Source organism: Anomalospiza imberbis, chromosome 25 (genome assembly GCF_031753505.1).
Source record: "Anomalospiza imberbis isolate Cuckoo-Finch-1a 21T00152 chromosome 25, ASM3175350v1, whole genome shotgun sequence".
In the NCBI taxonomy this organism is placed as follows: Eukaryota; Metazoa; Chordata; class Aves; order Passeriformes; family Viduidae; genus Anomalospiza; species Anomalospiza imberbis.
In genome coordinates, this window is record NC_089705.1 from 6061682 (window position 1) to 6075989 (window position 14308).

Genomic DNA, 14308 nt, shown 5'->3' on the forward strand with positions numbered 1-14308 from the left:
GCGCTGCCGCCCTGCCCGGCTCCCCTCGCTTCTCCCCGGCTCGGTTTCGGCTTCCCCCGGCCGGTCCGGGGGTAGCGGGGATGCCCAGCTCGGGGGTGCCCCGGGGAGCCCGGGCAGCGCAGCCCGGCACCGGGGATTCAGTTCTTCGCTCCACTTTTTTGCAGATTAGATCTCCCTTCCCTGCCTCGCTCCCCCTCTCCCAGGAAGGTAATTAACCTCCATCTCATTAAACTTCAAAGTCGCCTGAGAGCTCCTAACTGTACGGAATATCTAAGATGCCGTGACCGCGGGGCAATGCGGAGACTTGATTAAAAAAAATAAACCGGGCTATTTGATTAAAAATAATAACCCGGGCTCCCTCGGCGGTGATGTCAGGAGCGATTTAAAGGGGAAAGGGCGAGCGGGTCGCGGCTCGGCCCCCGCGAGCCGTCGGGGCTCGGGACTCACCTTGAAGGCGACGGGCAGCGTCTTGTTGCACCTCCAGTGCGACGGCAGCACCGAGCACAAGAAGTTGGGGCTGTCGGTGCGCACCAGCTCGCCGGCGTGGTCGGCCAGGACATCCACGACGGAGCGCACCTCGGGCCGAGCGCGGGCGCCCGGCGCGGGGGCCCCCAGCGCCCCGCTGTTCTCGCCCATCTTACCGCAGGGGAAGGCCGTGGACGGGGGAGTGAAGCGCCTGCTGGTGCTCGGGTCTACGGGAATACGCATCACAACGGCGGGCGTCGGGGAGCCGGGCGGGACGGGCGGGCACCCGGCGGGGCTCGGTGGGCGGCGGGGGCGGCGGAGGCCGAGCCCCGCGCTGCCTCGCTCCGTGCCGGCGGAGCGCCGTCCTCGGCGGGGCGGCGCGGGGGGGACGGCGGCGCGGGGGGATCGGGTCCCGCGCGGCTCCGGGGCTCGCCGCCGGTGGGTGCGCTGCGCTCTGTGCCGAGTGCCGGTGCCGCTCTCCCGGTGCCGAGCCCGAGCCCCGCTGCCGGCTCCCTGTGCCGGCTCCCCGTGCCGAGCCCGAGCCCCGCTGCCGGCCCCGCCGCGCCGCCCGGTACCGTATTTACTGCCGGCCCCGGCGGGGCGGGGCGGCCGTGACGGACGGGCCGCTCCGCCAATGGAAGCCCGGCGGCGGACCCTGGCCCCGCCCACCAGCGCTGTCCTGTGGGGCGGTGGGCGTGGTTATGAGCAAAGAGGCGTGGTCAGCGCTTGAGTGGGTGTGGTTGTGAGGAAGAGGCGTGGTCTCGGCAGGACACGCCCCGGCGGGCGCACGTCGGGGCTCCGGTGGTTTCTGGCCGCCGCCGCCGCCGCCGCCGCCGGGGAGGTTTTGGGGTGCGGTGGGGCCGGTCTGGGGCCGGAGCCGCGGCCGTCCGGAGCAGCTGAGGCCACAGCCCGGCCCCCGCCACCCAGCGCTCTCGCGGCCGCCGCCGCCCGCGCCCTCCCCGCGGTGGCGGGACCGTGGCGGGGCGGTGGCAGCAGCGGCCGCGGGGCCCACCGGCACTCGCGTCCCCGGCGGGGGGATTCGCCTCTCGGCCTGAGCTGAAAGCCGCGGCTCCCAAACCTCCTCCTTCTGCCCTCCTCAAAATTGTCACCCGCCCCATCGCCGCCGGTCTCGGGGCGCCCGCAGCCCCCGGCGCCCTCGGCGGCTCCCCCGGGGCTGCGGCTGCGGGCAGGGCCGGCGGGCTCCGGCCGGAATTCGTTGGCGAGAAAATTCGTGGCGAAGCCGCCGGTTCTGCGGGAACAAACACAACGAAGGCGGCGGCTCCCTGCGCCCCGCGGGTGCCCGAAACCGTGGGGCGGGCGGGGGCAGAACCGGGGCAGAACCAGCGGAGAGGAGGAGGTTGCTGTGCCCGTGCTGCTCCCCGGGTGTTTCCCGGTGCCCGAATCGGTCCGACGGTGTTTGCAGACCGGCACTGTCCGTCCGAGAGGAGCCGGCCGGGCCGCGGCGTTCCCGGCTCTGCGCTGCTCGGTGTGAAACGCAAATTTCCTTATAACAAACCAGAAAAAATCCCAGCACCAGAAAATCCTCCTTTCCTGGGCTCCCTTCACTCAGCACTGAACCATTTTCCTCCTCCAGCAGCGGTGCCTCGAGGGGCGAGCCCGGGCCGGGCCCTGCAAGCCCCAGAAACCCCCGGTGTTCCTCCAGAAATAAGCAATAGCAACAACAATAAACACATATTTTTAACCGAGGAGCGGCGGCTCCAGCCCCGTAGCTCCCGTTACACCGCGGCAACCAGTGGGATCCGCGCCGGGCCCGCCGGGACGGTCGAGCCCGCCGGGAGCAGCCCCGAGCCCCGGCAGCCCCGCGGGTCGGGCCGGCCCCCGCCGCTACCGGTGCTCAAATTCTGCCCTTTTTAGGTGAAAGCGGCCGCCGGTTCAGTTCTACTTTTCGCCCCCGTTCGCCAGCGGGGGGAACCCGCACAAACCCCGGGGCGGGGGCAGGGCTGCGGGCGGGGCCGGGGTTTGCCGGGGGTCGGGCACGGCCCGTCCCGGTGCCCCCCGGTACCGCCGGGGGGGTGAACGGAGGGGTGAACGGAGGGCACGCATCGCATGCGGGGCGAGGCTGCAGTTCCGCCGTGCGGCCGCTGGTTGGCACCGGGGCTCCGCCGGGGCGGGACGGGGCGGGACGGGACGGGATGGACGGGATGCTGACACCCCCGAGCTGCTGACACCCCCGAGCTGCTGACACCCCCGGGCTGCTGACACCCCCGCACCATCCCGTCATCCCGGCACCCCCCGCCCTGCCCGCCCCGGTGCTTCTCTTGCCCCTTCCCGCCGCTGAAACGGGTCCCCGCACGGGCAGGGGGAGCCCCGCTGGGGCCGCTCGCCCTTTGGGGTGATTTGGGGCTGGGTCCCTGCAGGACCGAGGTGCTCCCTGCAGCAGGACTGGTGGTTCCGTGCCTTCACGGATTTATCCGGTGGCTGTGTCACAGCCCGCCACGCACACATTTCTCTGATCCCTTTTTATCCCGGGAGCCACCTGTTGGAGCGGGCGCTGAACGCATCACCTGGATTCCTCCGAGCACCATCCCAGTGCATCCCAGCTGCAGCCCCGGGTGTGCGGGGTACCACGTCCTGCTCCCTTCCCCAAATCCTCTCTCTCTCCCCCCGCTCTCTGCCCTCTCCCCCACCCTGTTCTCCCCTCAGGGTGCCGGGGTGCAGCCTCACCCCACAACCCACAGCGGTGCCCTGCACGTAGCTGCTGACTCGCAGCAGTACAAAGATGAGACCCAAACCGCAGGGCTGTGACAAACCAGGCTCCCCACAACCCCAAAACTGTCTGGGGACCTCCCGAGGTGCAGAGCCCAGCGAATCAACCCCGTGGCTGCTTCCGCGAGAGGTGTCCGGCCAAGCAAAGCCACCCCAGAGCTCCGGGGACCCGCGGAACTGTGCCCGAGGAGGAAGGAGTTTTCATTTGAATTCTGCTTTTCCGACACAGCAGGATCCAGCTGCTCTGGTCCTCCGCAAACCAGGAGATGTCGACACGTGGGGATTATCCCAACACCGCCCTCCCCGCGCTCCCGAGGAGGTTAATAGAGTATCAGACCCAGGATTTGCATGGGCCTCTTTACAAACACTCAAAAGCTACTGTTCGCATCGCGGGGAGGTCAGCAGCTCTTTAAATCATTCCTCGCTGGGATTACTTCCCTTACAGGCTCCTCTGTAGTTTTTAATTCATTTGAGCTGCTCTTTTAGCAGCAGAGCCGCTCGTTTCGACAGCAGAGCAGCGAGAGCAGAGGCTCAGAGGAAGCTTTCTATTAAAAATTCATCGCAAACTCTCAGGAGCTCGGCACTCAGTAGGGCCAGGCGGGTGTCTGGATCTATTTTGTCGCTCAGGGAAGGGGATCTGAGAGCAGCACGCAGGGAGGGAGCGTGCAATTCATTCATAAATCAAACAGCAGATGCCGGGGCCAATGGGGTACACGGTGGTGGCAATTTTTAACCCCTGAGTGTCACTGCTCCACCGGGCTCCCACGGGGCAGTTCCGGGCGCTGGGGGCAGAGGCTCCTGCGGGAGGAAGCTGCGTGGCTCAGGGGGAGGAATGAGGGGAAACTGGCGGAGGAAAGGGCAGCGGCTGCCCCTGACATAAATCAGGGAAATCTCCCCTTGGGCAGGGAGCAGCTGCCAGAGCGGCCCCAGGACGGCTCCGGGGGCTGCCCCGGGCTCTGCTGTGCCCTGGGCTCGGGGATCCCGCAGTGGGGTCCCTGCTCAGCCCCGATCCCAGTGCTGCTGTTTGAGGTCGGATCCTGAGCCGGGACATCCCCGGGAGCCGCAGCTGCAGTGTGGGCACAGCCCTGGCAGCAGCGGAGCAGCAGGAGCGAGGCTTCAGCCGGAGTTTCAGATGCTGTCAGCGGGAAAATCAGAGATTCCCACCTGGCTGCCGAGGGCCAGGTTTCATTCGGCAGCACCCGAATGACTACAAAAGGCTGCGCTGCAGAAATCGTCATCGGTGACACTCCTGAGAGCTTTGGGGCTTGCCTGTGCTCCCACTTGTCCCCATCTGAGTCCTGCAGGTTTTGTGCCAGCCCTCGTTTCCACCAGCATCCCCAGGGGGACAGTCCGCCCACACCCGCACCCTCTGCCGCTCGGGAGCTGCGGGAGCCACACGCAGCCCCGGGTGGCTCAGGGGACCCAGGAGCAATCCCGCTGCCCTTGGGGGATTTGTCACCTCCCCAGGACACCCGGGAGCCGGTGCCCCCGGCAGCAGGCGCGCTGTGCCCCGGGGAGCAGACGGGGTTTTCAAAAGCTGCGAAGTGACTCGGGAGCACGAGTGCCATTGACGTGAGCGCTGCGGTTGTGAAGTCACGAAAGTGCCATTCTTCATTGTCCGGGGCCGCCGCTCTCCTCTCGCCGCAGCAGCCCCGCGATGAGGAGCACGCTCGGGGCTCACATCCTCTGTGCTATTGATAGCTCGGCCGCGCTTTTGGAGCGTGGGTCCCATCTGCCGCTTCCACTCCTTCTTAAAAGATCCTAATGACTGTCAGATCCTCTTAGTTCTTAATTAATTTCAGAGTTCGGCTGCAAATAGGAAACAAGGCAGCTTTTGCCCTTACGCATATGAATATTACTGTTCCATTTAATGTGGTTATGGGTGGAATGCTGTTATTCATTCCTGCCTGCAATAAAAGCCACATGTTTTTAAAACTTTGCACTTGAAAAAACTTTTAGGAAAGGAATCAAGTATGTTTTGTATGCATGGCATGAGATAAAAACTAGTCATAAATATTCAAAGAACAGTTAGAGCTTTATGCTTGATTTAAACAAGTGAACAGAGGAGTCCGAGGGTTGGGGCAGAGCAGAATGAAAGCCCAACACTCCTTCAAGAATGTGCTTGTGCAGAGAAAAGGAGCCATTCATGCAAAGGTTATGGAGCACCTGAGGACACCCCATCTCCTCCAAAAATGCCCAAAGGTGCGGAGCACAACTGGAAACGCTGGGCTTTGTTCAGAGCTGCTCGAGTTCACGGGAGTTTCTCCCTTTCAGGGGGTTTTGGAGGAGTTTTAGGGAGGGATGACTCCACCTCTGCCAGGTCCTGCAGGGAATGAGGGCTCTCCTCGCTGGAGACACCTCCAGCCTGTCCATTCCCCATGGAAGGCATTTCATGGGACTCCTGGAAAGCCTGGACAGACCTTCCCTGGAGCCAGCACTGCCCAACCCACCCGGGAAGGGACAGAGTCCCGGGCTCCTGTCCCACGGTGGGGACAGAGCCCCGGGTGCTGCCAGACCCTCTGAACCCAAAACGCGACGCGGGGAGAAATTAAAAAAAATTCCAAAGGAAAGAAAAAGGGGAAACGTCTGGAAGGTGAAAAGAGGAACTGAAAGGCACATGACGGCGAGAAAAGCACAAGGGGCACAGAAAAACAGGGTTTGAGCTCTGATTGCAGGGAGAGGAGCTCGGAGCAGCTCTGTCACGGAAAGGCTTCTGGGCAGAGCTCCAAGGCGCAGGGAAATCCTCCTGCACGTGCTGAGCAAAGCCCTGCTGCCGCAGCAAAATGCTGCACCACGCTGTTTCTTGCCTTGCAAAGTCGTGGTGCTTTGGTAAAGCTGGACCCAGCATTTGCTGCCGTCCTGGTGGGGTGGGAAATCCAAAATCCAGGCCCCTGTCCCTGTGCACTGGCTGGAGGGGCAGTGGTGCTGCCCAGGGAGCATTTTCCAGTGCTGCTCCCACAGCCTGGCCCGAAATGTTGGGGTGATTCCGGGTACAAAGCAGGTGCCAGCGCTCCTGTGAGTGGGGCTGCTGCAGGAGCCTGGGGCAGGGCCAGCACCCACACACCAGTGGCCAGGGATGTGCCTGAGCCCTACGGGGTGAGGGAGCTGCGCTGGGCTCTGCTGTGGAAAGTTCCCTTTGGGGAAGTCGAACGTGAGGAGAGAAAGTGACCCTTGGGGAACACGATCGCACAGCTCAGCCCCATCCCCAGCAAGAGCAAACCTCACCCGCGGCCTCCCTGTGCCAGGGCTGTGTCTCTGTCGCTCTCTGTCCCTCTCTGTGGGGACAGGACAGCGTGCTCCCCCCCAGGAGGGTCTGGCAGCCCTGAGACAGGGCCTGGCTGCTGCTGTCAGACAGGGAACTCCGGTTTCCCTTTTGCCTCGGGTCTCACAGAGGTCACATCTCAGCAGAAGCAGCTTCACAGGCCGGGCAAACGCTCCCCAGTTCTGCTGAGCTCCTCTGTGGGACACCAGAAAGGCCACAGGAACCCAGCCTGGTCACCTTGAGGGCACCCCCTGGTCCCAGACACCCCCAGGCCAGCCCCCAGCTGTGCAGGGTCCCTGTGCCTCCTCTGCACCTTGCGGTGAGGGATAACGGGGCTGTGCTGCCCCACCGGGCTGAGCACAGGGCAGTGGAGAAACCTCTGGGCTCAGCTTCCAAAGCTCCTCCTGAAACACCCCCTGGCTGCAGGTGGAGAGTTTCCCCCTGTCCCAAACCTCAGCCTGTACCATTTTTGCCAGGTTAATCTGCTTTTTGCCGTTATTCACCACTTTCACTCCTGGAATGACCCCGGGGATGTGATCTGACTGGATGGGCTCTGGGTTGTGCTGCTTTTGCTCCTTCCTCAGATTGTTTTTTCCTGTATAAACATTTCTTCCAGATCCACCTTTCCACGAAGACTCTCATGGATGTGACTTTGCCCAACAGGGCTCATCAATAAGCCTGGGGGTTGTAGAGTAGCTCCAAAAAACTCCCCTGAGAGGGCTCAGTCTGCGAATCCACCCAACATTTACACCTCCCCTTAGGCCCAGACAAATCCCCAGTTTGGGGGAATTAGTCACAGGCTAAAAACGAGGCAGGAGGAGCTTTTCTGGTTTCTGGCTATGAACTGAGACAGCTCCAGCTCGCTGTTATTTAGGGCTGCTCTTCAGTCACTGTTTGCTCCTCATCCACCAGCCTGGAAAGGGAACTCATCCCCGGCGAGCCCCGCGCCCATCAGCATGAGCTCATCTGGGCTTTTGCAGAAGTTTCTTATAAAAGTTCCTACGCAAGCAGGAGGTGCCTGGGTCAGCTGGCTGCCACCACGGGAGGCTCCTCAGCCAGCCCAGACACGGCCTGGGAAGTCACAGAGGCTCTGGAGCACTTTGGGGCTGGGGATGGGAAATGGAGAACTTGCCCAGACAGAACAGGAGCAGCTCTGGGGCTCCCACGGGCAGAGAGGGGATCTGGGCTGGGAAACACAAATTCAGAGTGCCCTGACTCACCCTGCACCTGCCCACCCTCCAAAACTGGGGGTTGGAAAGTGACTTTGTGGTTTTCCTCCAGGCTGGCTCTGGAGAAGGCCTTGGCAGGGCAGGGGAGATCACAGAATCCTGGAATGGTTTGGGTTGGAGTGACCTTAACCCTACCCAGTGCCAGCCCTGCCGTGGCCAGGGACATCTCCCACCATCCCAGGGTGCTCTGAGCCCCGTGTCCCCTCACGTCCCCCGAGACCAGGACTCAGGGCTGGGGCTGACCCTCCCAGCCTGGCATGTTCTCCAAATTCTATGGAAAAAAAATGGAAGGCTCCCTCATTTTCCAAGCTGACCCTGGGCTAAGAATAAAAAAACGCTGTTCAATGACAGGGTTCAGGGAATTGGGCACAAAAGTGCCCGGAAAAACACGGCGTGGCAAGAGGGAGCCGCAGAACCAGGGCTGGGGTTTGGAGCAGCACATCTGATTTAACCCTTGGGTTCCCTGGCTGCCACTTTCTCTGCCCTAACGAGGGAAAACAGCTCAGCCTTTCCCAAATCCCCCTAAGGAGTTTATTCCTGATCCAAGTCACTGAAATCACTAAATTATCTCCACGCAGTCACTCCCAATTTAGAGGGAAGCAGCCCAGCCCCTGTCTGGCATTTAATCCCTGCCAGGCTGTGCAGGAACAGCTTCCCCGGCTTTTCCACGGATCCACAACGCCAATCCCAGCTCCAGCATCCTCTTGCACCTCCCTGGGCTGCAGGGAGCAACATTCCCTTCAACATTTCCTGAGCGCTACGGAAAGGAATGGAAGCAGGGAATATTTTGGTGGCTGGGGTTGAGCGGAGCTTCCTCCGCCGCTTTTTTTTGGCTTCTCCCCGGGAGCCAGGGCGAGCTCCAGCCGGGATATTCCCGTGGCAGCCGCGGGAGGCGTGTGCCGCTCGGGAATGCTGCTGCTCCCGGGGAGAACCCGCTGCTGGCCCCGGAGATCGCGGAGCCGCCGCTCCGACCGCCGCCCGAGGCTCTCCTGCGGGAAAACTGCCCCCGCTGCGGGACGGACACACGGATGGGGCCGGAGGATGCTGCACCGGAGCCGCGCTGGGAACGTCCCGCGAAGCCCTGAGCGAGGCTCGTTAACAAATTAATTATCCTTTAATGAGCAGCTCAGCCCGGGCCGTGCTGGCGCGCTCGGGGGTCTGTCCCGGCCCCTGTCCGTCCGTCTGTCCCCGCGCCCGGCTGAGCCCCGGAGGAGCAGGGCAGGCTCCGGGCCGGGCTGTGCCGCTCGCATCATCCCTGCCCTTCTGTCTGGGGTTTTTAGGAGTTATTTTAACAAAAACCTCGCAGCCTCTCCAATCACATCCCGGTGTGGCCGCAGTGAGGGCAGAGAGCCGGGAAAAGCAGCCCTGGAGCCCGAAACCCCAGAGAAAAGAGCCTTGGGGGGTGTTTCCTCCTGGCTGGGGCACAAACCCCTCGCGGGACGTGAATCCCCCAGGAATGTCAATCCCTCAGGGATGCGAATCCCCCAGGGATCTAAATCTCCCGTGGGATGTGAATGCCCCAGGAATGTCAATCCCTCAGGAATGCGAATCTCCCGTGGGATGTGAATCCCTCAGGGATGTGAATCCCTCGTGGGATGTGAATCCCCCAGGGATGTGAATCTCCCGTGGGATGTGAATCCCTCAGAGGTGTGAATCCCCAGGGATGTGAATCCCTCAGGGATGTGAATCCCTCAGGGATGTGAATCCCCCAGGGATGTGGATCCCTCAGGGATGTGAATCCCTCAGGGGTGTGAATCCCTCAGGGATGTGAATCCCCCAGGGATGTGAATCCCCCAGGGATCTGAATCCCTCGTGGGATGTGAATCCCTCAGGGATGTGAATCCCTCAGGGATGTGAATCTCTCAGAGGTGTGAATCCCTCAGGGATGCTCCTTGCTGGGATATTGGGACCCTCCAGGGTGGCAGGAGGTCCCTTCCAGTGTCACAGGGATCCCTGCACCTCCCCACGTGGAAATTCAAACCCTGGAGCCTCCTCTCCCTCCAGCCAGGATTCACCCGTCCCAGACTCTCCTGCACGACAGAGTTTGATGGATAAGAGCCCAATTTTCAGTGATTTTCAGTGTCTCCCTTCCCAGTTGAGGCTTTTTTTTTTTTAATCTCTCCCTTCTCCTCCTATTTTGGTTGGTTTTATATTTTACTTTACAATAGCCCAAGTAATACATTCCTCATGTTCCAAAGGCACTCGCTGCTTGCAATGGGAATGGAAAATCATTGTTTCTGGTTTATTTTCCCTTTTCTTTTTTTTTCTTTCTTTCTTTCTTTTTTTTTTTTTTTTTTTTTTTTAATTTATTTTCCTTTTGATATGTTTACATTGTGGAAAATAACCCTGGATCACAGAGGTGTCAGCTGTCCCACAGTCTTAAAAATAATAGTAATAGTAATAGTAATAGTAATAGTAGTAATAGTAGTAGTAGTAGTAGTAGTAGTAGTAGTAGTAGTAGTAATAATAATAATAATAATAATAATAATAATTTAAAGCCTTTTTAGAGCTGATTGGAAGCATCCCAGGCTGGATGCTGATGTCCTGCATGGGAGGAGGATCCTCTCCATCCCCTCTTTCCATCCACCCTCCCCTGCCAGGGATGTGCAGGACGGAGCTGCATCCCTGGGATGCTGCCATGAAGAACCTCTCCATCCCCCTGGATGTGCCCAGAAGAGCAAAGCCAAACTCTGGCTGTGCTTGTGTCCCCCAAAGCCACGAGGAGCTGGGATGAGCATCCCAGGATGTTTTGCAGCTGATCCGAATCCAGCCGGGCAGGAGAAGACACTGAGCTCCTTGAAGACAACAAGGATTTCTTGTCCTAATCCCAAACAAATGTTTCACCATTTGGCCACGTTCCAGCCTTGGTGCAATAATTTAATTCTCCCCCATTTAATAAAAAACGATGTCTGAGACAAAGATGTTTATTGCTTTTATGAGTTCCTATTTGTGTGGAAATTGCAGACGAGACGTGAGATCTCTGCTGCTCGCCCACTTTTTATTTTTAAACAAGCAGCTTAAACCCCGATGTTTCTTCATCTGGCTCAGGGAGGGAGAAGGAGAGATTCAAAAGAACCCTGCAAGTGGTTTTTATAAACTTCTCTTCTTTCCTTGCCATGGGACTGCCTTTAATTAACTGCAGGGAGTACAAAGGACACGTCTGTGATGCCACCAGCTCCGAGCAGAGGGCAGGGACATGGACATGGTGCTCCAGGCTGGGCTTGGGAAAGCCAGGCTGGATTTACCCTTTCCCCCATCTTATCCCATCCCCATCTCGTCCATAGCTCCATTCCCCACCCCTGGAATGTCCCAGGCCAGGCTGGACAGGGCTTGGAGCACCCTGGGGTGGTGGGAGGTGTCCTTGCCATGGGAGGGGGGCACTGGATGGGCTTTAAATCCCCTCCAGCCCAGACTATTCCAGGATTCCGTGCTCCGATCACACCCTTGGCTCCTTCTGCTGCCTCTCCACCACCTCCTGCTCAGAAGGAAACTCAAAGGTGGTGTCATGACACCAAAACCCCTTCTCAGAAGGACACAGAGCTGGAGCCCAGGGCTGGCCAGGGCAGGACCCTGTGCCCGAGCCACGAGGCCACAAAGCCACATCCCTGCTGCAGCGCCGGGCTGGACTGCCCGGAGCCATGGGAAAGCAGGCATGTGATCCCTGTGATCCCCCTATCCCCACGGTCACGACCCAGGAACAGCTCTCGGCTGTGTCCCAGCCCTGCCAGCGCTCCCAGCCGGCGCCAGGCCGCTCTGGGAACGCGGAGGCTGGGCACAAAGCCGGCGTTGTGACCCCGCTGCCCACAGAGCCTGGAGCAGGGATTAGCCATGGGATTGCTCCATCCGTCCATCATGCATCTTCTGTCCATCCATCCATCCATCCATCCATCCATCCTCCATCATCTGTCCATCCATCTGTTCATGTATCCATCTGTCCATCCGTCATCCATCTGTCCATCATCCATCCATCATCCATCCATCATCCATCAATCATCCATCCATCATCCATCCATCATCCATCCATCCATCCATCCATCATCCATCCATCATCCATCCATCATCCATCATCCATCCATCATCCATCCATCATCCCTCATCCATCCATCCATCCATCCATCCATCATCCATCCATCATCCCTCATCCATCCATCCATCCATCCATCCATCATCCATCATCCATCCATCCATCCATCCATCATCCATCCATCATCCCTCATCCATCCATCATCCATCCATCATCCATCCATCATCCCTCATCCATCCATCATCCATCATCCATCCATCATCCATCCATCATCCCTCATCCATCCCTCATCCATCCATCCATCATCCATCCATCATCCATCATCCATCCATCCATCCATCCATCATCCCTCATCCATCCATCATCCATCCATCCATCCATCATCCATCCATCATCCATCATCCATCCATCATCCATCCATCATCCCTCATCCATCCATCCATCCATCCATCCATCATCCATCCATCATCCATCATCCATCCATCCATCATCCATCCATCCATCCATCCATCATCCATCCATCATCCATCATCCATCCATCCATCCATCCATCCATCATCCATCCATCATCCCTCATCCATCCATCCATCCATCCATCCATCCATCCATCCATCCATCCATCATCCGTCATCCATCCATCCATCCATCCATCCATCCATCATCCATCATCCATCCATCATCCATCCATCATCCCTCATCCATCCATCCATCCCAGCTGCCCCGTTTGCCCCCACAGCCCAGGGACAAGGGGGAGCAGCCAGGGCTGGGAGCTGTGGGTGCCTCCATGGGCATCTGGTGCTGAGGTGCTGGCAGCGATAAAAAAATTTCAAAACCCCAAATTTAGGAGCGGACAAAGCATCCGAGGCAACTTGGTGGCACCTTTGGACATCTCCAGAGCCTGGAGGGCTTTTGGGGACAGAGGGCAGAGCAGGAGGATGGTGCGGCCCTGGCGAGGGCTGGGATGGCAGCGGAGCCGTGGGGCTGCAAGCAGCTCCTGGGAGCAGCTGGCACCAGCCAGCCCTGAGCCCTGCGGGAGTGCCAGGGCTGTGAGGCGTGAGGTGTCACCCTGATTTTTAAAAGCTAACACTTTTCTTTTATGGTTCTTCTTCAGTTTTCTTTTATAGTTGTTTTGAAAGTCTTAAAGTTCTCATAAAACTTCTTCAACCTTCTGATAATGTTTACATATGTCTGCTGGAGTTCTCACGCACTGCTCATGAAAATAATAATTGTTTTGCATTCTTCTTTGTGGGAGGCGAGAATTGATGGACTGTTGGTTTGAGCAGTGTGGCTGGAGAGGTGGTAATTCCATCCTCCAATCCACACTCACCTCTGGAATTCTATAAATACCAGATACTCGAATAAACACTCTCTTTTTTAGCTTTTAAACTTACCAAGCGTTTGTGCACTTACTTCGTGTCCAATAGCAACAGTGAGGGGTGCCCCAAATCTGCCCCTGGAAGTGAGGGCCAGGCCGGGGTGGGGGCGAGAGCCAGGCCAGGACGTTTCACCCCCAGGCAGAAGCCCCAGGCCGGGTCACGCCGCAGTCACACGGGCAGGGCAGGGCAGGGCAGGGCAGGACAGGGGTCACAGCAGTGCCCTCTCCCTGACCCCACAGTCACGGCCACCGTGGTGACCCCGGGGTGACAGCCCTGCCCCGGCACCCCCCGGGGCTGGGCAGATCTGGGACATTTCCCAGCCCGGCAGGGCCAGGAGGTGCCCACGGGGCATCAGCCACTTCCAGCCCCACGGAGGGAAAGGCTGAAAATCCCCCAAGGCTCAATTCACCCACGGAGCACGAGGAAATTCGCTTCCCTTTTTGGGGTTAAAGGCGTCCGCACCACCCCGGCACCGTCCAGCCGTGCCCACCCCGGCTCGGCCGCCGCTCTCGAGCAAAAACAAACAATTTATGGCAGAAAAGGGGAATTTCTGTGTCTGGGCTGAGGTCTGGCAGTGGGCACAGTCCCAGGAGAGCTTCCTGCAGAAGCTGGGGTGGCCCTGCTGGTGGCACTTCGAGGGGCACCGGCCAGGCAGGAGGGCAGGGCTGAACGTGGGCGTCTCAGCAAGGTCAAAATCCCAGCTTTTCCCCCAAAATCCCAACTTTTCCCCCGTAAAGGCCCCGCTGCCCTTGGCAGGATGCGTTCAGAGACATCAGAGCTCAGCACAGGGGTGCCAAAACCCCTCCCTCACACCCTGCCCTGCCTGGAGAGAGCAGGATTTGTGCAAAACACGAAAATATCGAGCCTGGATTGCAGAGGAAAGGTGGGAATTGCACCTCCCGAGCAGGAATTTCTCATCCCACACTCCTGCTTTAAGGGTCTGATCCATGGGGCTCGTTGTCCTTTTCAATTTTAAAATGCACATCAGAATGCTGGGAAAATTTTTGGTGTGTGGTCACAAAATAGTAGAAAAAAATTAAATCTTGACAATTTGTTTTATTATTATTATTATTATTATTATTATTATTATTATTTGTCATGGAATTGTGGAAGGGACACCTTGAGTGACCCAGAGCCTTCCTATTGTGCTTAAATATATAAATACACACACGCGTGAGCACATATAAAAATACATTTATTTGAATTATTTTTTATTTTAATCAAA

At 58.7% G+C, this 14308-nt stretch overlaps 1 protein-coding gene and 1 long non-coding RNA gene across 3 annotated transcripts in view; both read right to left on the bottom strand.

Moving 5' to 3' along the window:
- Positions 1 to 837, bottom strand: part of RUNX3 (RUNX family transcription factor 3) — a 36095-nt gene extending 35258 nt beyond the window's left edge. Inside the window, exon 1 of the mRNA XM_068172923.1 lies at positions 448 to 837. Coding sequence (XP_068029024.1) covers positions 448 to 708 — 261 coding nt within the window. The 5' untranslated portion in view covers positions 709 to 837. The remainder of the gene's footprint in view (positions 1 to 447) is intronic.
- LOC137462488 (uncharacterized) overlaps positions 1 to 14308 on the bottom strand; it is a 338602-nt gene that overhangs the window by 144634 nt on the left and 179660 nt on the right. The window lies entirely within an intron of this gene.